The following is a 21,016-nucleotide window of genomic DNA, read 5'->3' as shown; positions in this document are numbered from 1 at the left end:
AAAACCATATACCACCACTCTGTGCCATAGCTCATTGGATCAGGCAGATTCTGTTGGCTGCATTGCAAAACAGTAGGTTCTGTACTTTTTGGTTATACTTAATGCTTATCATTAATCTAAATGGGCCTTGTGTATATTTCCACCAGCTGCGCAGCCTGTTTGTATGACTGGGCCCAACAGTGAAGAATGTAGAAAATGTATCTCTCAGCAAGTGCCCTATTGTGCCCTCTCTGTTCCAGCTTGGTTTAAATTCTCCTCCCAAATTTTTGTGGTTAAGGAAGCACAGTTTCCATGAAAAAGTGTTTGGTCAATCTTAATTTTGGTGAAGGAGAAGAGCCAGACGGATCATATTATTTTTCCACGATGCGTAAGTGTTGTGATAGGTTGTGCTAATGTCATAACATTAAATCTTTGGGAGTAAATGAGAAAGGGTTTGTCAAATACTTCCTTTTAAAAAATAATGTTAAAATATTTTCCCTAGAATATTACAATGCCTTATATAGCCATACAGTTAAACAATTTGCTTAAATGGCATTTCCATAAATGTACATTAATTCAGAGTTTGTTGGCAAGGCTATGTGTAGAAATGTCAAATGAGAAAAGGTATACCAAACAATTTTGCATGAAAATGGTGCTCCTTTAATGTCCTGGCTCTTGTACAGACTTGGTCAAGAGACTGATTTGTAATCCTGTGTATTGCATGCTGGGATAGCCATTTTACTTAGCTGCCAATGTTCAATGGATGGGAAGGGTGCTTTTGCAGTAAGTTTCTACTCCATCAATGTTCAATTGATATGTGATCACCGCAGAAGGATAATGCAAGTCTATACCAGTTTTACTGGGAGGCTGCCATGACACCTTCCTCCATGATGCTGTGTCACATATTCATCCCTCCCCACTTTTCCACCCATCCAGGAAAGTTAGACCAAGGCTGCTCGGAGACAAGGGATATCCCCTGCACACATTTCTGATAACCCCCCACTACAACCCCACTGTGCCTGAACAATATAGGGACAATCAGAGCCATTGGACCACCAGGAACATCATTGGCATTTTGAAGCAAAGATTCAAGTGCCTGTTTGTTCTGGGGGCTCCCTACAATATAGGCCAGACAAAATGGGCTGCTTCATTGTAGTTTGCTGCATTGTGCACAACCTAACAATTCAAAGAGGATTGGAGTTAAAGGAGGCACAGCAACAAGAAGCGGCAGTCAGACAAAAAAGAATCGGAAGAAAGCAAAGGACAACCACATAAACGCATTGCAGCTAGAGAGGCCAAGGAGCAGCTGATAGAGCAGCGCTTTCAATGAGCTGCTCAATCCCCTTACCTGAAAAGTGACAAAACGCCCCATTACATTAACAGTCCGTGTTACCCCTTCACCATTCCCTTAATTCTGCATTTAGGAATATTGAAACCATTTAGCCAACATCTATATTAATCACATTCTGACAATGCAGACTAACAAACAGCAATTAAAAGAAACTATAGACCAAAATGCCAAATGTTACAAAGGTGATGATTTTAATTCCAAACACAATGTTGATGTGAATTATTTTGTGACCCAAGTGATCAACCCATAGAGCTTTTCTAAAACAATGACAGAAAATGCTGGAAACCAGGTTCTGATGAAGGGCAATGCCTGAAATTTTGACTGTCACTTGTGTCCACAGATGCTGTGCCTAACTTGCTGAGCGTTTCCAGCATTTTCTATTTTTTTTTCAGATTTCCGGCATCTGTAATATTTTGGGGGTATTAAATGAAGGTTTACTAACTCTATTACTCCTATGAGGTGCTCCCCCAGTGGCTTCAGCAAAGTTGATGGATGACTGTATTGCTCTTGTGTGAACCATTCAGATGCTTGTGGCCAGCGACTTCTGGGAGCTCAACCTCAAGATGGCCGGGCTGCAGACGGCAGCACTTGGGACAGTCTGGCCCAGCTGGCTTTCTGGCACTGTGGTTGGTATTGGCTGAGGGGGTAGCAAAGGAGAAGAGCTTCTGACATCCTGAAAGAGGGCAACGCGTTTCACTGCGCCACTGCCATTTTCCTGGAAGATGAGCGACTGCTTGAAAGCCTCTATCTATTTGGTCCACCAATCTATCCAAGGTGGACACCTGTCTTTCCAAGATGGAGTCCAGAGCCTGCACGGCAGCCGTTTGAGTTTCTACCATAGCTGCAAAGTCTGGAACATTGACTCCTGTTGTGAGGGCCCGCTGCAGTATCCCTGGAGGTGTCCACACTTTCCAAGAAATACTGCAGAGTGGGAGATGACACAACACAGGCTGGAAGCAGACTCCTCCACATTTACAGCCATGGCAGTGAAACTCCTTGGCAGGCCCTCCAATACCTGATATAACTGCTTGTATGGAGTACGTAGTTTTCTTCTCATTACTGACCCCCTGAAGTCTGCATTTTGTCCTCATCAGAGCTGGGAGAAGACTCACCCTCACCTTCCATCAAGTTTGCCTGGGCTGTCCCTGTCAACAATACTTATTGCTGCTTGCCATTACAGAGTGCTTCATCATGTACAGACCTCTCAACCTCTCTAATATACTCTCTAACCTAGTCGGGGTGCCAGTCTCTGTGCTGGAGCTTGGGAGCGATGCAGCCTTTGATAGTGCTTTCTCAGAAGGATTCTACTACTCTGGAGACTCTTCATCTGCGGGCTGTGGCTTTTGAGAAGGACCTAGAATAAAGAGAAAAGGGACAAGATGGATGGCACTGAGGGGTTGGACAGTAGCAGATGACAGGCATCACACTGCAGCTTGATGTAGGCAAGCTACCTGATAGTGGGTTTTTCTGAGGTTCATGAAGGGGTTCAAGTAGGTTAAGCCCCCAGCCTCAAAATATCCTATTCTGACAGTTGTGAAGGGGCCACTGAGTTCCAGTGTTTGCTGCTCCAGCTCAGACAGGTTCATGATGTTGGCTGGTCCTGCCCCTGGTTGTACTCCTCTCCCATTTGTTTTGCGCTCTTTTGTCCTGCAGAAGGAGAGTCCGAGAGTTAGTGAATGTCTCCTACAAAGGAGAGTGCAAATATGTAAGGCTTCTGCTTGTTGTACACATACCGCGTATATTGCTATTTGGAAAATACAGTTGGGGGATTAAAATGAAAATGGTTACCAAAACTTGTGGTTTTGAGTAAGAGAGAGACATATAGGTATGAACTGATCGATTCCTGGACAGCAGACTTCAAAAAAAAATGTCAAGACTAAATGTTCAGTAGAGAGTAAATGACAAAAGACTGTCAAATTGGATCTTTTGCTTTTCACTAGCCAGAGACACTGTTCAAATAAATAACACTAAGAGGTTAACTTCAGCCTGGATGGCTGTCACCAAGATTAATGCCAAAAATGATTTTCTTGTGCTTTCTAATCACATGGGAAAAGCATAAACTTGCACCAATTTTTGCAGCAAATGAAGTGCGCCGTCCTCATTTATGTTGAAGGGATTTGGTTGCAATTTATGATCAATACTTACAGTATCATGCATAAGGGTTCAAATAACGTGGGCTGTAACATGAAGAAGGGTAAACAAGAAATTCTCAAAGCAAGAGATAAAACACAGCTGTAAGTTATTACTGTGATGGAAAAACAAGCTTTCTGCAAGGTGGAAGTCTGACATTAAAGAAGAGTGAATATTAAATCAACAGACAGGAAGTCTTTTTAGAGAGAAAGAACATGTGTGTATTTTATATCTTCAATTTGTAAGTTAGGAACATTCTGTTCCTTCGCCAACAAGGCTACTTCAGGCTCTGTCCTGGCATTTCCTCTATGATGTATTTTTTACATTAAATTGCTAATAAATCTGGCAATTAATGTTTCTGCGTTGGCTGCCTTCAGTTACCAAGAGCAATAGAATTTTCACGCAAAAACACGACTGAATGCAAGCAGCTATTCTAGCTTATGAGTGTCATTCATGATGTACAGCAGCAATGAGTGAGGGAAAAGGAATCCTAACATATTTTGGTACATCAATAAGGATTGGTTAATCGATAAAAAGAAATCAGAGACAATGCTCAGATACACTGGGCTCACATGTGTCAAATTATAAGAAAGCAATGGGGGCAATTTTCAACCGAAGTACACATGTGGGGGGGTCTAATTGTGCCACCTGCCCATTAGCTCTGTTAGGCCTGAACCATTTACATGGTTGGGGCTCATCTAAATATTTTGTGCCACAAGGGAGGGGAGGCAATTTGGCAGGGTTGGGGGTGGGGGGTGGGGTGCACTGAGCAGCCGGCAATTGGAGAGAAAAGAAGGATGCAATTCCTGCTTTTCTACATGTAACTACACTTTTCTACACTTTGGCCTATGAATTACCATTATGACATGAGGGAATGTACAAGGCCACCATTTCATTAACTTTGGGAAAGTACCGTAGTGTGAAGAATTTGTTTTAGTCCTACATAAAACCTTAACATGATGAATTAAATGTAGCTTTTACAGTCACTTAATCAAGCAGGAAGAATCCTGCTTAAATATTATTACTCAGGTAAAGTGCCATGATATTGGTACGTTCATTGTTATTTAAAGCCTTACAGTTTTCAAAATTAATGTACGTTAACAAAACATATATGATCCTCATCCATTCATTAGTTCTAAATATTCAAACTCATTAGTTATAAAAGTTAATTTTTGAAGGGTCTTAAAAACATGAATACATACATTGTACATGACAAAGTATAAGTAATAAGAAAGCCTAACAACTGTCCTATGAGTGATTGAATTCACCATTGTTGAATGGCCATCCTTGGGAGAAAGATAAGAATTGCTCTGATGTCTATGTGTAGAGACATTGGGGGTGGTTTTCGTTTCTCTACTGCCCCATTTGAGCTTAAAATCAAGACAGAAGCAGGATCACAATAGTGCACGCAATGGAAGTGCAAACTTAGTGCCGCATTCCCGCGCATTACGATATTTGGCCAGACCCCGATGCAGGCAGCCAGGGCTGCCACCAGGAACAGCCAGGAGCCTCATGAATATATGCTAATCAGGGTCAGAAGACACAGTTATGACCTCGGATGCCATTTTCATCTCTCCCCACTTGATTACCACCAGGTCCTGCTCCCACCCACCAACATGGGCGGTATAAGTCAGGAGACAGCTAGTTTCAGCATCCATTAAAAGGATGCTCAGCTGCAGTCAGGGAAAACTGGCTGCAGGTTTTGCACACATTTTACTATAGTCACTTTTGAGTTTTGACCCTTAAAGGCGTCCACAGTTAATGGCCTTGCTGCTGTAGGTGCTGCAAAAATGTGCTTGCTAGTCTAAAGTGCCGTTTCTTTTCACTCCCAATGCTTCTAAGCCCTTCCCTTTAAGGCACTGCTGCAGACCCTTCAAATTCAGCCACCCCACCTGATTTCCCACCACCAGATCAGCAAACTGCGTGCTGGGGGAGCATGTTTTGTGCTGGTAGCTCGCCGACCACATTATGACGAAGACCCCAAACCAAAATGGTTCAGGTCTCCCCAATGACTCTTCCGGGCAGATGCCACGCACACTCTGCCCATCGTCAGCCCGGTTTACGCTCCACAGGAAATTTGCCCCCATTCTAAGTATAAAAGAACATTTTAACACATAGTGATTGAAGAATCTCTTCTTCTTTTGTTTTTAAAGGAATGTTCTTTTTTTAAAACATTGACCTGTTAGTACCATATTTCTTTTGAACTATGGGTTTAACATCAAAATATCATGGGGGTTAAATTTGATAACCCCCAAATCTGGGAGCGGGGGTTGCGGTGCGCGATTAACCTGCGCCCAGTCTTTGCAATGCAGATAGCACATGAGATTTGTGCTGCCTGGTCATTTACCTGATTCCGGCGAACAGCCAGGCCTAGCTGTGATGTTGAATGGCTGCTCACCAGCAGAGGGGCTCAGATATCGCATGAGTGGCTCGGACCTCTTAAAGGCAGCCTGCACCTCTTATTTGCGAAATGTAAGATACAGGTCTGCAAGGAACCTGAACGGAGATCAGACATCGCACACGGAAAACACAGATGCAGGTCCCGTCCCTATGTTTACAAACTGTTGAGTCATGTAAAAACATTCAAAAAAGGTTGCGCACTACTAAATCCCACATCCTCCAATCTGCACGCAAGACCTCACCAATCTGCTAATCTGAGTTTGTACCAGGCCTGCGAGAGAGCATGCACCAAGGTTCTCTGTTAATGCACTAGAGGCCTTGGTTAAGAGGTGGACAGAAGGAGGGGCATCCTATATCTGCAGGGAGAGAAGAGGTCCTCCAGATATATGCTCAAGAGGCAGTGGAAGGCAGTAGGGGACTAAGTCAATGCTAAACCACGATCATGGATGCAGTGCAGGAAAAAGTTCACTGCTTTGACACGAGTGGTCGAAGTGAGTGAGGTCAACTGTCAAGTGGCATCTCCTACCAACTTCATCACCAGCCACATCCATTGCTCCACGCACTACATCCCCCATCACACACATACCAACAAACTCTTTCCATCAGTACTCAACTCTTCCAATCAGATGCTTCCTCTCACCCTCACACATTACCACTGTTGCAAGCCGCACACCCACAACTCACAGGTCACATACACTGGCAGCTATTCAACCATGACAGGCACATCATTCAAACGTCCTGCAGGGCACTCACCGATACAAGTCCCTTGCAGGATAAGGTGGCACATAACAGGAGGCAGCAAGTGGCAGTGGCACTTAGCCCCTCGAGTTTGTTCCACCATTCAATTAGATCATGTTTGATCTGTGACCTAACTCCATATACCCGCCTTAGCCTCATATCCCTTAATACCTTTGGTTAACAAAAATCTATCAATCTCAGATTTAAAATTAACAATTGAGCTAGCGCCAACTGCTGTTTGCAAAAGAGCGTTCCAAACTTCTTCCACCCTTTGCCTGTAGAAGCATTTCCTAACTTCACTCCTGCAAGTGCTGGCTCTAATTTTTAGCCTATGTCCCCTAGTCCTATTCAAGTATAGGAGACCTCCAAAAACAGGACAAATGCATCAGCAGCCAGAAGCAATAATCCAGCGACTAACCTGTAACCCCGGCATGATTTCTTTAAATAGTACTGGTAGAGGGTCCTTCATGCCGTTTAAGACCTGTTCAGCTGTGCAAGGTTAAGACAGTGCATTAGTTGGAGTGTGGAGTTACAAAATCGTATCTGTCCCTTTAAAACAACAACAACAACGTGCATTTATATAACGCCTTTAATGTTGTAAAATGTCCCAAGGCTCTTCACAGGAGCGTTATCAAACAAAATTTGACACCGAGCCACATAAGGAATTATTAGGACAGGTGATCAAAGAGATAGGTTTTAAGGAGTGTCTTAAAGGAGAAGAGTGAGGTGGAGAGGTTTAAGGAGGGAATTCCAGAGCTTAGGGCCTAGGCAGCTGAAAGCACGGCCGCCAATGGTGGAGCGATTAAAATCGGGGATGCGCGAGAAGCAAGAATTGGAGGAGCGCAGAGATCGTGGAGGGTTGTAGAGCTGGAGGAGGTTACAGAGATAGGGAGGGGCGAGGCCATGGAGGGATTTGAAAACAGGGATATGAATTTTAAAATTGAGGCATTCACAGACCGGGAGCCAATGTAGGTCAGTGAGCAGAAGGGTGATGGGTGAATGAGACTTGGTGCGAGTTTTGGATGAGCTCAAGTTTATGGAGGGGGGAAGATGAGAGGCCAGCCAGGAGAGCATTGGACTAGTGAAGTCTAGAGTTAACAAAGGTATGGATGAGGGTTTCAGCAGCAAATGAGCTGAGGCAGGGGCGGAGATGGGCGAAGTTACAGAGGTGGAAGTAGGCAGTCTTGGTGATGGAGCGGATATGTGGTCGGACACTCATCTCAGGGTCAAATAGGACGCCAAGGTTGCGAGCGGTCTGGTTCAGCCTCAGGCAGTGGACAGGGAGAGGGATGGAGTCGGTGGCTCGGGAACGGAGTTTGTGGCGGGGACCAAAGGCAATGGCTTCGGTCTTCCCAATATTTAGTTGGAGGAAATTTTTGCTCATCCAGTACTGGATGTTGGACAAGCAGTGTAACAAATGAGAGACAGTGGAGGGGTCGAGGGAGGTGGTTGTAAGATAGAGCTGGATGTCGTCAGCGTACATGTGGAAACTGATGTTATGTTTTTGGATGATGTCACCGAGGGATAGCATGTAGGTGAGAAATAGGAAGGGGCCAAGGATAGATCCTTGGGGGAACTCAAGAGGTAACAGTGTGGAAGTGGGAAGAGAAGCCATTGCAGGTCATTCTCTGGCTACGAGTGGATAGATAAGAATGGACCCAGGCGAGAGCAGTCCCACCCAGCTGGACGACAGAGGAGAGGCGTTGGGCAAGGATAGTATGGTCAACCGTGTCAAAGGGTGCAGACAGGTTGAGAAGGATGAGGAGGAATAGCTTACCATCGTCACAGTCACAAAGGATGTCATTTGTGACTTTGATAATGACCGTTTCAGTACGGTGGCATGGGCGGAAACCTGTTTGGAGGGATTCAAACATGGAGTTGTGGGAAAGATGAGCACGGATTTGGGAGGCAACAACACGTTCAAGGACTTTGGAGAGGAAAGGGAGGTTGGTGATAGGGCGGTAGTTTGCAAGGACAGAGGGCTCAAGGGTGGGTTTATTGAGGAGGGGATGTGATGATGGCAGATTTGAAGGAGAGAGGGACAGTACCTGAGGAGAGGGAACCGTTAACAATATCTGCGAACATGGGGGCGAGGAAGGGAAGTTGAGTGGTCAGCAGTTTAGTGGGAATAGGGTCGAGGGAGCAGGAGGTGGGTCTCATGGTCAAGATGAGCTCGGAGAGGGCATGAGGGGAGATAGGAGAGAAACTAGATAAGTATCAGCGTTGCACACTGCTCTAAGGCATATTCTCCTTACTTTACATGGTACCGATGTTTGTTATCTGCGCGTGCGCAAACGCCTTTACCAAGATGGTGTCCAGTGCACGTGCGTGCGCATTCCGGACGCCATTTTGAGACCTAAGGAGGCCTAAAAAACGGACGCCACGTGGCCAAATTTATGGCCCCATTTTTCAAAAAAGTGAAACATTATTAGAACTATCACAAAATTATAAAACATATAAAGAAAATAAATTAAGAAGTTCTAATTGGCACAACTTTTTCACCTGGCACGCAACTAATTTTGTGGTATGCCACAACTATCTTCACTGGACACTGATGGAGCGATAGCATTTATACTTTATGGAAACAGAGACACCTACTGGAGTTAACCGGGAAACAATAGTTTAGAATAAATGGTTACTACGTAATGTAGCCAGACAAAATGCACAACAAACATTTATTGTATTGATGTCAGTTGATGCAGTGTTAACAATAGTAATTACTGAATTCACAAGACTAATATCTTATATTGATATTGTATTCCACAACTATTTTTATTTACAAAGTAGTGTTCTCAGCTGGAATCCATGTGAAAATTGTTATGCAATTTCAATGCAGTCTCAGGTAGTGAGCCAAGAATTCAGTAGTGGTTATGTTACTAGACTAGTAATCCAGAGGCCTAGACTAATAATTCAGAGAATGTAAGTTCAAATCCCACCCTGGCAGTTTGACAATTTGAATTCAGTTTAAAAAATCTGCAAATAAAAAGCAGGTATCAGAAAAGTGACCACAAAGCTGTCAGATTGTTGTAAAATCCCAACTGGTTCATTAATGTCCTCTAGAGAAGGAAACCTGCTGACCTTACCTGGTCTGGCCTATATGTGACTCCAGTGGCACACCAAAATGATTAACTCTTAACCACCCTCTGAAGTAGCCTAGCAAGCCACTCAGTTGTATCAAATCGTGAAAAAGAATAAGAAGGCAGCCCACCACCACCTTCTCAAGGACTTCTTCGCCAGCCTTGACGGCGATGCCTGTATCTCAAAAATTAATTTAAAAAAGCATTTATACTGGTCCTGCTAGGCTATCAATCATACACGATGCCCTGTAATGACACCATTCTGTCTGTATGTAGTGTGAAGGAGAGTAGTGGCACTTCAGAGCAGGGTTATAAATTAAAGTCATCTAATATAATACTTTATTAAAGCAAAAAGGAAACCTGTATGCAATTTAATATATGACAACTGGAAACTTAACGTTTATTTGATAAACAATAGTTCGTCCTTTGTAAATGTGAAGTATATTGATGTAAATGTTTTTTTGGGGGGGAAGCATGGTCACTCAACATAGACATAATATAACAAGGGTTGAAAATAGCTGGATGATAAATACACAGAAACAGATCGTTAACAGCTGCACTAAGAAAACTTCCTGCTTTTGTTTCAGTTTGGAATGATGCCCTTATACCCACCCTTCCTTCCTTCAGTATGAAGATTTTTAGACCAGAAAAGTTGAAACCAGAGACAAGTTACACCATGCTGAGAGATGAAACAAATTTCTTTCTCAAGGATCCGCAAAAAAAATTGGGGTAAGTTTCAACCTTTTTTATTCCTGAGGTACGTTTGTGGGTTTCTGATCTGTTTGTGGCTAACTGAAATAAACTTCTAAGTTCTGAAAGATTTAGAGCCAGGTTCCAACCGTCTGAACTGACAGGAAATCACATAAACCTGTGTTTTTGGCTGATTATCCTGTTGGAGGATGTGGGGAAACTCAAGTGAAAAGCCTCAAGAGATGAAAACGTGCTCTGCTCAGGAAAGTCATGTACTACTTAAAAATCATATCTCATTTATTTTCAGTGATAGTTACCATTTAATGTAAAAAAAATATGCAACCATGCTCAGTAGCATTACTTTGGCAATACTGTACTAGATTTTGTAAGATGGGGTTTACTAACACCTGAAGAGCAGATCATTCATTTAACAACTTCTATGACATATTCTCGAATACAGTATAAAACACAAATGTAGATATTTTTTAAACATACCTCTTGTTTCATAATACGTGATGGTCTTGAATATCAGACATACTTGAGTAAGCAACACAGAATTAAAAGAAAATACTTTTCTTCCTCCATTCAATGCCACAAACCATGAGTATGGTGGTTCCCTTATAAGAACATAAGAAATAGGAGCAGGAGTAGGCCATACAGCTCCTCGAGCATGCTTCACCATTCAATAAGATCATGGCTGATCTTCAATCTCAACTCCACTTTCCCGCCCTATCCCCATATCCCTTGATTCCCTTGGTGTCTAAAAACTATCGATCTCAGTCTTGAATATAGTCAACGACTGAGCATCCACAGCCCTGTGGGGTAGAGAATTCCAAAGATTCACAATGCTCTGAGTGAAGAAATTTTTCCTCATAATAAATGTTTTTCACATCACCTTCACAATCCTGCAGGATATAAAGACATCTTAAATGCTCAAACGGCCAATTTAGTTCCTTTACCTCTGCTAACATAACCAGCTCAGAAGATCACAAGATAGATTTAGGTGAGGAAGGTCATTCTTCCAGAAAAAAGATTTCAGGGATTTTTGCCACCACTAACGTACCTGGAAGTCTATTCCTTATGTTGAGTGCCCTTATCCAATTGGTCACAACTTAGCAACATGTGCGATTTGGACAGGGTATGATACCTTTGGTATCATTCTACCATCAAGATCAGAAGGTTGTGGACACAACTTCAGCACATAATCGAGGCTGACACATGAATCCAGAATCAACAGAGTATTGCATTGTTGCAGGTGCGGTCCTTCAGAGGGGACGTTAAACTAAGGCCCAACCTGCCTGTTCCAGTAGCTTAGATATACATCAAGTCCATTGTAGTATTTGAATAAGAGCGGGCAGTTGAGGAGGCATGAACTTTAATTCTGCATTAAAAAAACTCTTGCAACATGGAAGTGCATGTCATGGAAGCAGAGCTCAATCATGCCTTTAACCAAAAAAAATCTTTATTATATATTTAATATATAATAGAATAGAAATTATAATATGATTTAAAACGGACTGCAATTAGCTGAGACAGAGTGCTCCTGAGTTCATGCCTCCTCAACTGCCTTAGTTGATCAAAGGGAAAAGTTAGAAGAAATGTTTTTACATTGAGGGTTATTAGTGCTGGAATACTTTACAAGAAGTCATCAAGGCAGACACTATAATTTAAAAGTGTATTGAATAAGGATTTGAAAATGAAGAATATTAAGGATATGGAGAAAGGGCAGGGGAACTTGATTGGAGATGATGGGTTTGAAACTTGTTTACTTCCAGTGCAGTAATGTCGGTGGAGCAGGAGCAGCTCTGAAGAATTTCCTGGCCTATCTATTTTAACAACTTAACTGCTAAAGAATGATAGGATTTAATTCTGCATTAAAAAAACTCTTGCAACATGGAAGTGCATGTCATGGAAGCAGAGCTCAATCATGCTTTTAACCGAAAAAAATCTTTATTATATATTTAATATATAATAGAATAGAAATTATAATATGATTTAAAATGGACTGCAATTAGCTGAGACAGAGTGCTTTTGTCTTGGTTTCTAGGAGAAAAACAATACATAAGGTTATCTAGAGATAGCCATTAGTTTTGTGGGAAACAGACAGCCTTTGTTTTGCTGTTATTACTAGATCAGTAAAGAATCACGTCAGTTTATTTGGTTAGTGCCACATGTATTTGAAAAGTTATTGCATGCAAACTTACAGCTCATATTAGTCAGTAAGATTAGTCTCTGTTGGAGCCAAGTGTCAAGAATAAGGAACTCCAACAAGGACTTTGCCATTTAACAATTCATTAGAGACTCAGAAGATTCTGGGAAGAACTACAAAGACTTTGGACTATTTATTGTTTTTGGAACAGTTTAAGTATTTTGTAATTTGGGTATTATACTTTAGTTACATATTATACATTTCTGCTTCTGTGTAATTGTCTTGCTTGTAAATAAATTCAATTTGGAGTTAGCCTGAGTGAACAGGTCTGACAGCATAATATTTAACTACCTTTTGAAGACAAGAGAACATGATAGGCAGTCAACATAATGTCCAGTGCAAAATACCCTGGTACAAGTAATTCTTAGACCTGTGGCATATAATCTCATTCACAACATGCATAAGGTTGTAAGTATCAGTTCATAAGAGACATGGGTCCGCTTATGGAAACTGCCCTTTTGCAGTGAATATGAGTTAACAGTGTCATGAAAAACCCTGCACCGTTGGAGCGTAATCTGTTAGAGTCCTAACGTGCTGCATCTTTGAGAGCTATGACATGCAATTGTGGTCTTGATTCTCCACAGTTATCTTCCATGTCATTGTGGAGGCCAGGCACATTCCTACATAGAAGGAGGAAAACAATCAAACATACAGCCTCCTGTGTCTGCTCTTGTGCATTTAATTAGTTCTATTAGAGATGGCCTCGCCAGCGACGCCCACATCCCATGAACGAATAAAAAAAATCTAAAGTCTAGTTTCAGAATGACATAGGCAAATACCTGGGAGCAAGTCACCAACCCTTTCAGTGTGGATGGCTCATGCGAGAACACAAGAAAAGAGAAAGAGACACAGATGATTCCTTAACATCTTAATCTGTAGCTTATTGCTTAGAAGAAGAATCAGTTGTCTTAATGAAGGCGCAGGCGGGGAATGAAGATGAAGAGTAAGGACACCTCATAAAAGGAATTTACCAGGGGAAAAAACAAAACATATTGGGGGTGATTTTAAACCCCAAGAACGGGTGGGTTGGGGGCAGGTGGGAGTTGAAAATAGTTGTTTCTTTGGGTCACAACCGCAAAATTTTCGGACTTTGCATTCCCAGTGGGAAGCCTGTACTTTTACGCGCCAGGGTTAAACCCTGAAATAAAGCCGGGTTGCGGTCGTGACCCAAAAAACAACTAATTTCAATTCCCTCCCGCCCCCAACCCATCCGTTCTTGGGGTTTAAAATCACCCCCATTGGGTCTGAACTTCATTGGGCCAGAGAGGATGGCAAGTAGGAGCATCGCACGCAGGGGAGCTGCAATTTGCGGTAGAATATGGCTCCGCTGGGTCCTTACTCTCCTATTTAACTTCCACCTTACATTTCGGTGGGGGCGTAAGTGAGTCTTCCGCCTGCCCCCTGTCGTCAAGGAGATGTGACTAGGAAGTTCCTGCACTACTCAAGAATTCTGCTTTCGTGCACTTGTAAGGCCCCATCAGGGCTGGCATGAGTTCCATTGAGCCTATGAAAAGGAACCAAAGGTCACAAAGGCAAAAGTAATTGATCCTGGATGGCACCAATTATGAATAGCCAATTTCACAATGTCAGTTGTATTGATTTGTCACAGATAGAAATGACTTAGATGCACTGGATACAGTGGGATTTGGAAAGCTTGAGCTCACTGTTAAGTTTTCAGATGTTCTTCTGAGATCACATCTTATTTGTTCGTGGGATAAGAAGATGGTCTTAAACATTAAAGATTGGTCAAATGTTCCTTAAAAGAAACATACACGCAGAAGATTGACAGTAAACCCGTTTCCGGCAGTTAGACATGTAAATAGGGTTTCCACCAAAATTACGGTGGTCGATCAGGAGAACCCCAAAGGAAATTCCCAGCCAGAATGAAACACAGTCCTCCAGCCCTTTTGCAGAACATTCCAATATTCTTGATCTGTATTTTTATTGCTTAATAGTTTAAAAACATAGTCGTAAATCTTTGCTTTAAGAAGTACATCTCCATTTTAAGTAGGTCTCGGAAGTTGCACCAGAAATTGTGCCCATCATGTGGGCAGGCTGCCCGATTTGCCATGCAATCAGGAGGGCTGCCCATCAATCATTTTAAAATGAGGCCCGGGAGTTAAAATGGCCCAGGCCTCACACCGAAAATATCAAGGGGGCTTGCCGCCTGCCTTGTCCTTTGCACACTCGATTCGTGTCCCAAGTTAAATCTGAAGAACCTGTGGGTCATCTGCCTATCACAACAAGTGATACACAGACTGCATCTGGACCTAGGAAAATGCCAAGATGTATGGGTCTCCTTTTTGCATGTCTCCCTACCACAAAATCCAAACCCCCAGAATTGAAGGGATCTTTGCCTCATCTAACCATCTCTATCTGAACCCAGGTACCACTCCAACTTGGTGCCTGAGACCACCCCCCCCCCCCCCCCACCGCCCTCCCACTCTATGACGAGCTTCCTGACTCTGCTAACTAATAACCACAGCCAAGCATGAATAACTGTAGAGCTATATAGGACCTGCAATGAATGAATGTATAACCTACAAAGCAGCATGTACATACACTGTATTCTACAATGGCCTGAGAAAGCAGGTCATTCCTGTACAACTCAATAACAAAATAAAAAGAAAAATATTATCAGCTGTTTAATTACACAATTTCCACCATTAGTGTTGGAGGAAGAAATCAGTTGCAAAAGAATTCAATCTATATATAGGCATATCCTTTTGCAAAGTTCAAATGTCAAGCTCTAACTCTAGCACTAGTGATAGAGAGCACACTGAACTGAAGCAGATTCTCTCGGGGGTAGAACCCATTATTGCAGGGGCATAAATCTTTCCCATCATGTTTAGGCCTGTATTATTCCATAGAAGTACTCTGAGCACAGTAACCCCTAGGGCAAGCTTGCAGCAGATATAAACGAGATATCAAAATTAGAGTTTATTTCCATCATTGAGAGTGCAGCTAAACCCAGATGTAGATCCAGGTAAAACCTGTTTCAAAATCATTACCATGATTGATTTTCAGAAATGTTTTTCATTATATTTTAATGACTCTGTTGTCAGTAAACAAGTTTGAAATTTAGAAAGTGCTTTATCTCCCCAGGGGCAAGTGCCACGTGCCTTAAACATTGTACATCTGCATGTATTCAACACGCACATATATACCCCACAGAAAATATATTCCTGCAAGTCTTCTGACAACCTGTTGATAATGTAAGTACATTTTCTCTTTTTGATTAATTTTCAATAACTGCACTGGACAGTTTTCACAATAACTCATTTATAAAATCCGGTGATATGGTGGTTTATTTTAGAAAATATGATTTCTTTAGAAATAATATAAACAAAAAACAGTGTTTTTAAATTTTAATTGAATTTTTTCAAGGTAATCTTGTTGAATAAAAAACGGTACAGTGCTTCCTAGTCCTCCAAACTCAAATCACATAGGGTTTTAAAAGCTGTACACTGGGGACAAGTAAAACTGAAAAAAACTCATGAAAAATACAGCACAAAGGGTAAAAACGCGGTTTTAGGAATATGTTTCAGGTACCTAAAAATAAAATCAACAGAGATAAACCAAGCCAAAACTGAATCAGGCTAGTGTAACCAGCAACATAGATACCTAGAGGGGACATGTGATTTCCAGTTTTCAAAAGAATCAAATCTCCATTGGATTTTTAATTTACCAGGATTAATGACAATTTCACCCTGGCATCACTGCATTCAAGATTGGGACAATATAGCCTTCTTTGACAGACAGCACAAGGACAAAATGTTTATGTAACTAATACATTTTAACTATAGAAATTAAAAACAGAAGGCACTCATTTGGCCTATTGTGTCTCAGTCAACTCTTTGCTGAAGCAATCTAAAACTAATTCCACTTCTCTGCTCCGTCCCCACAGTCCTGCATTTTCCTCTGCTTTAAATATTTATCTGTTCTTCCTTTAAAACGTGCAATGGTCTCTGTCTCAACTATTCTCTGTGACAAAGCATTCCATGCTCTAACAACTGTCTAGCCCCGGGTTTAACTTGGGGCAGGAGTTGGTGGGAGGGATGGCTATGTATTCAGCAAACCATCTGGACCTCAGCAGTGAGACTTGGGAGATTTTAGGCCCCTACAGACGACTGCCCGAACCCAATGGGAAGCAGCAGCTAGCCGTCGGGTGAGAGCGGGATGTCAAGCTGAAGGAGGACGCCACTGGGAACCCTAAGTAACGGTCTTCAGCACTCGGGAGGGGGTTCTGGAGGGCCTCGTGGTCGGGGAAGAGGGGATGAAGCAGGGGACGCCTAAACTTTTCTTGTGGGGCCTGGAGGAGTATTTCTGGTCTTCCTAGTCCCGTAAGGAAAAAACACTTACTTTTTGGGCCTCTTCTGGTCCTGGTTTCTTTTGTTGCTGGGTTGGCCTGGCGGGAATGCTACAGTGGCATCCGGTTGAAATTGGAGTCAAGCCCCGATGACATCATTGGAGCCCGAACTGCATATTTGAAGACCTGGCTGGTGTCCCTCTCGCCTGCTTAGAAGAACAGGCTAAGTTCAGAACTTAGTGGGAAGACAACGGGATCGGTGCAGGTAAGGACTATGGACCACTTTAACTGTCTGCCCGCCTGGTTTCTGTCAGAAGGGCAGACAGTTAAAGTGGTGCTTTTGTTTATTACAGAATTCACATATATACTTCCTGTAATTTACTTGGAACAGTGATACAGGTTACTGGCATTGAACAATCAACATAGCTTTTCAGAGAATATTCTTCCTGTGCGAATGGAACAGTAAAGCCTGGCTTATCAATGATTGCCCAGTGACAATTATTTCAGATCTACTTTAGGTCACTGAAACAATCCCATTTTATTGTAAAGTTTGTATAATTGCTTTAAAAAGCGAAGTGCATGCACCATTTTGTTTTAAATTGAATTTTTTTTTATGTGTGATTATATGAAGCATTAAAAAAACATAGCAGTTTGAAGGAAAATCTCTGAACCAAGTAATTACTTTAATCATTTGTGAAAGTCTAGTAAGTACTGTATCATAAGTAAAAACCCTTGTCTGAGAATTTATTTTACAAATTACACCGGGTGCAGTATTCGATATATTAACCACAAAATCCAGCAAGATCATAATGCATTTATTGTAACTTTTCTGGTACAGACACAATGTCCCAGATTTTAACTGCCCACAACTGGTGGAAACTGGGTTTGGGGGGGCAGTTAAAAATTGGTGTCAGTTACCCCCACCAATCCCGCTTCCTTCCTGGTGTGTCCCCATATTAACCTGCTCTTTTGAGCAGGCAAGCAGGACACCAGCAAGAAGGAAGGAGGGTCCTGTTTCAAATATGTAGATTGGGTCTGATGACGTCAACAGGACCCAATCTGCAATTTCAACCGGAGGCCTGAGCTGGGGGACAGTATCAGTGTCGGTTTCCCCATCAAGCAAAACCTTCCGGGAGCCGGATCCTGGGCCAGTTCTGACAAAAGGTCAACGACCTGAAATGTTAACTCTATTTCATTCTGCATAGATGCTGCCTGACTTGCTGAGTATTTCCAGCATTTTCTGTTTTTACTTCAGATTTCCAGCATCCGCAGTATTTTGCTTTTAAAATCGGCCCCATTGTTTCACATCTAATCTTGTAGTTTTTTTTTTCTAATTGAATAGACTCTAGCTGGTGCTGTTTGTAAATGTATCTTGCGTTTAGATTGGATGATAACTTAAACATTTGGTTTGAGATGGGATATGACTATGGTTTTCTGGTATGATTTTATGTAAGTGGTATTTAGAAGACATATCTAATGCATTTATGATTATATTCCCATCTATTCTTTAGATTAAAGCCTATTGAAAAGAATATTTGCCTGAGGAGCTTATAATATGGTTCATGCAGTCTTTGCACCAGATGTATTATAAACCAAAGAAAATAATGAGCGCAAATGGCTGTTAATTCAGTGTGGCTGCAATAGCTTTTAAGTTTATTATAAAAACCAAGCTTCATTATTACATTAAATTGATTTTGTCTTTTAAAAAGACAATATAATATGACCATGGCTCAAGGATAAAAGGTGACATTTCCTAAAGGAGACTGGATAGCACAACCTATTGGAACTCTGCCATTATAGACTGTCATGTAACTCTTGGGGTTATGCCGAGGTACTTCATTAGTTGGAGTATTAGTACATAGAGCTATGGAGAGAGAGAACATGGGTTATCCTGCTGCTCACTTTCTCATCTGAGTTGCACTGAGGTTGGGGCAAAAGAGGCAGCAGCTGCTGCATCTGTCTGCAGGAAATAGGGAATGTCAGATGGGGTAGTGTTGCCAGATTGTGACTGCATGTTTTTACTGATAACTAGTTAATGGAGTAGCACCAGGCCATAGTAAGACATTTGTCAGGTTCGCTCTTTGCATTCTCTCTGCGTCGCAAAGGGGTTACTTTCTTTTGTCCTGTAATTCTATAAAACAGCAATTCTACGCTCTCACTTCCAAGTATATGTGGCTTAAATTGGAGCCTTTCTCCATTAACGTACTAAATGTCAAACATGAACCACATATCACATTTCACAATCAAACAATCAGCACAGGCACATGAATGTTAGCTCAGTCACTGTCACTTGTGTGATGTGATATAACAACAGCTGCTGTTGTTCCCATTAGTATTGCAGTACTGGTTCACATAGAATTAAATCTGAATGTATTATTTTGTTAAGTTTGCAATGACTGAGAGCTAAATAAATGTTAGACACTTATTTTGTGCCACTGACATTGATATAAATTTCTTAAGATGATTACTAATTACAGGTTGTTCAGCAGAAAGACAGACAAACAGGGAGATACACAAATGAAACTTAGTAGTAGCAAATCCGTTCAAATTTTAATAAAAACTTAACTGGAAGAAAGTTGCAATCTATTTAAATTCTATTTTTCTTTCAAATAGTTTTCCTTTTACTTACAGTAGCCTTATTACTGATGGGCTTACTAAACAGAGAACACAATATACACATATATCATTGGCTGGTTGACATTATGAAATCAATGTGGAGGTTTTTTTGAACAGAGTTGTGTCATATATAATAAAAACAGAGTAGAATGCTTGATACTCATTTTTCTGCCTTAATGAGTGCGAAAATTATTTTTGTTTGTATATAGAATCAGTTGCTAAGGATATTAGTAATATATAAAATGTGTGTAGGAGTCCAGAATAGGGCAATAAAATCAAACTGCAAATCAGCATAGCAGGTAGAGTGAGCTTAAATTTCAGCCAATGCACTATTTTCCAATAAATTATATGTATTTCTAAAGTGCCTAACAGCTTAACATGAATAAAGTGCCCTCAAATTTAATTTCTGCTTCTTCAGTACTTTATGAAGAACTTATGTATGCTCTTTAGGGTTACAAGTGCCTGTGTCACACACTGTCACCAAGAGAAAACTGTGGTAGCAAACACTAGGCACTCAATCAACTAGAATTTACTCAAAATGAGTTACACCGCTGTTGCCCCTTTAAAAAAGCTTTGCACCCTCCAGAGACCTGTAGTGGGAGTTAAACATGGGTTTCTTGGATTCCCATTGGTACAGACACTGGTGTAAAGCAGGTGTAAGTAACTGAACTACTTGGAAAGGACAGTTGAGCCAGACTGGGTGACACATAGGTAACAACTTGCATTTATATAGTGCCTTTAACGTAGTAAAATATCCCAAGGTGCTTCACAGGAGTGTTATCAAATGAAATTTGACATCGAGCCACATAAGGAGATATTAGGACAGGTGACCAAAAGCTTGGTCAAGGAGGTAGGTTTTAAGGCATGTCTTAAAGGAGGAGAGAGAGGTGGAGAGGTTTAGGGAGGGAATTGCAGAGCTTTGAGCCTAGGCAGCTGAAGGCACAGCCACCAATGGTGGAGCGATGGAAATCGGAGATGTGCAAGAGGCAAGAATTGGAGAAGCACAGATATCTTGGAGGGTTGTAGTGCTGGAGGAGGTTACAAAGATAGGGAGGGTAGACAGTAACAGTTCTCTTTTACTTCACTCTCTACCAACTCACCCCCAAAAATACACAATCTTTGTCCTCCCATTTGAAAAAAAATCTTAAATTGCTTTAAAGGGGACATTGTAGCCAATTTTCAAGTCATTACCACCTTATTTGCACCTCTAAATAGGGCAGTAGTGGAATGAAAATCGGAAACAAAAATCTGTTGATGTAGGTTGAGGTCCATGTATTCCGATTTTCAGATGGACTTCAACTTAGCTGGCCAGCACTCCTGCCAAAAATAGGCGGGGGCCTAATTCAAATATTTAAATAGGAGTTTACTGACATCATTTGGGCCCCTAACGCCATTTTCATGTCAATCAGTGTTAGAATCATAGAAGTTTACAACATGGAAACAGGCCCTTCGGCCCAACATGTCCATGTCGCCCAGTTTATACCACTAAGCTAGTCCCAATTGCCTGCACTTGGCCC

General features: G+C 41.7%; 1 protein-coding gene across 3 annotated transcripts in view; it reads left to right on the top strand.

Moving 5' to 3' along the window:
* The first annotated feature begins 10,308 nt into the window (after nucleotides 1-10,308).
* The window catches only part of s100p (S100 calcium binding protein P), a 39,585-nt gene continuing 28,877 nt past the window's right edge, over nucleotides 10,309-21,016 (top strand). The window contains exons 1-3 of one of the 3 annotated variants that reach the window (XM_067995322.1): nucleotides 10,319-10,404; nucleotides 15,680-15,789; nucleotides 17,001-17,148. Coding sequence is in view for 2 of the 3 variants with exons in the window: in XM_067995320.1 (XP_067851421.1) it covers nucleotides 10,352-10,404 (53 nt within the window). In the remaining variant the exon portion in view is untranslated. Of the gene's footprint in view, nucleotides 10,405-15,679; nucleotides 15,790-17,000; nucleotides 17,149-21,016 lie in introns of all 3 variants that reach the window. The other 2 variants (XM_067995321.1, XM_067995320.1) reach the window with 2 other exon arrangements.

Source organism: Heptranchias perlo, chromosome 13 (genome assembly GCF_035084215.1).
Source record: "Heptranchias perlo isolate sHepPer1 chromosome 13, sHepPer1.hap1, whole genome shotgun sequence".
Lineage (NCBI taxonomy): Eukaryota > Metazoa > Chordata > Chondrichthyes > Hexanchiformes > Hexanchidae > Heptranchias > Heptranchias perlo.
The sequence above is the reverse complement of the archived record's forward strand: the minus strand, read 5'-3'. Positions and strand labels throughout refer to the sequence as shown.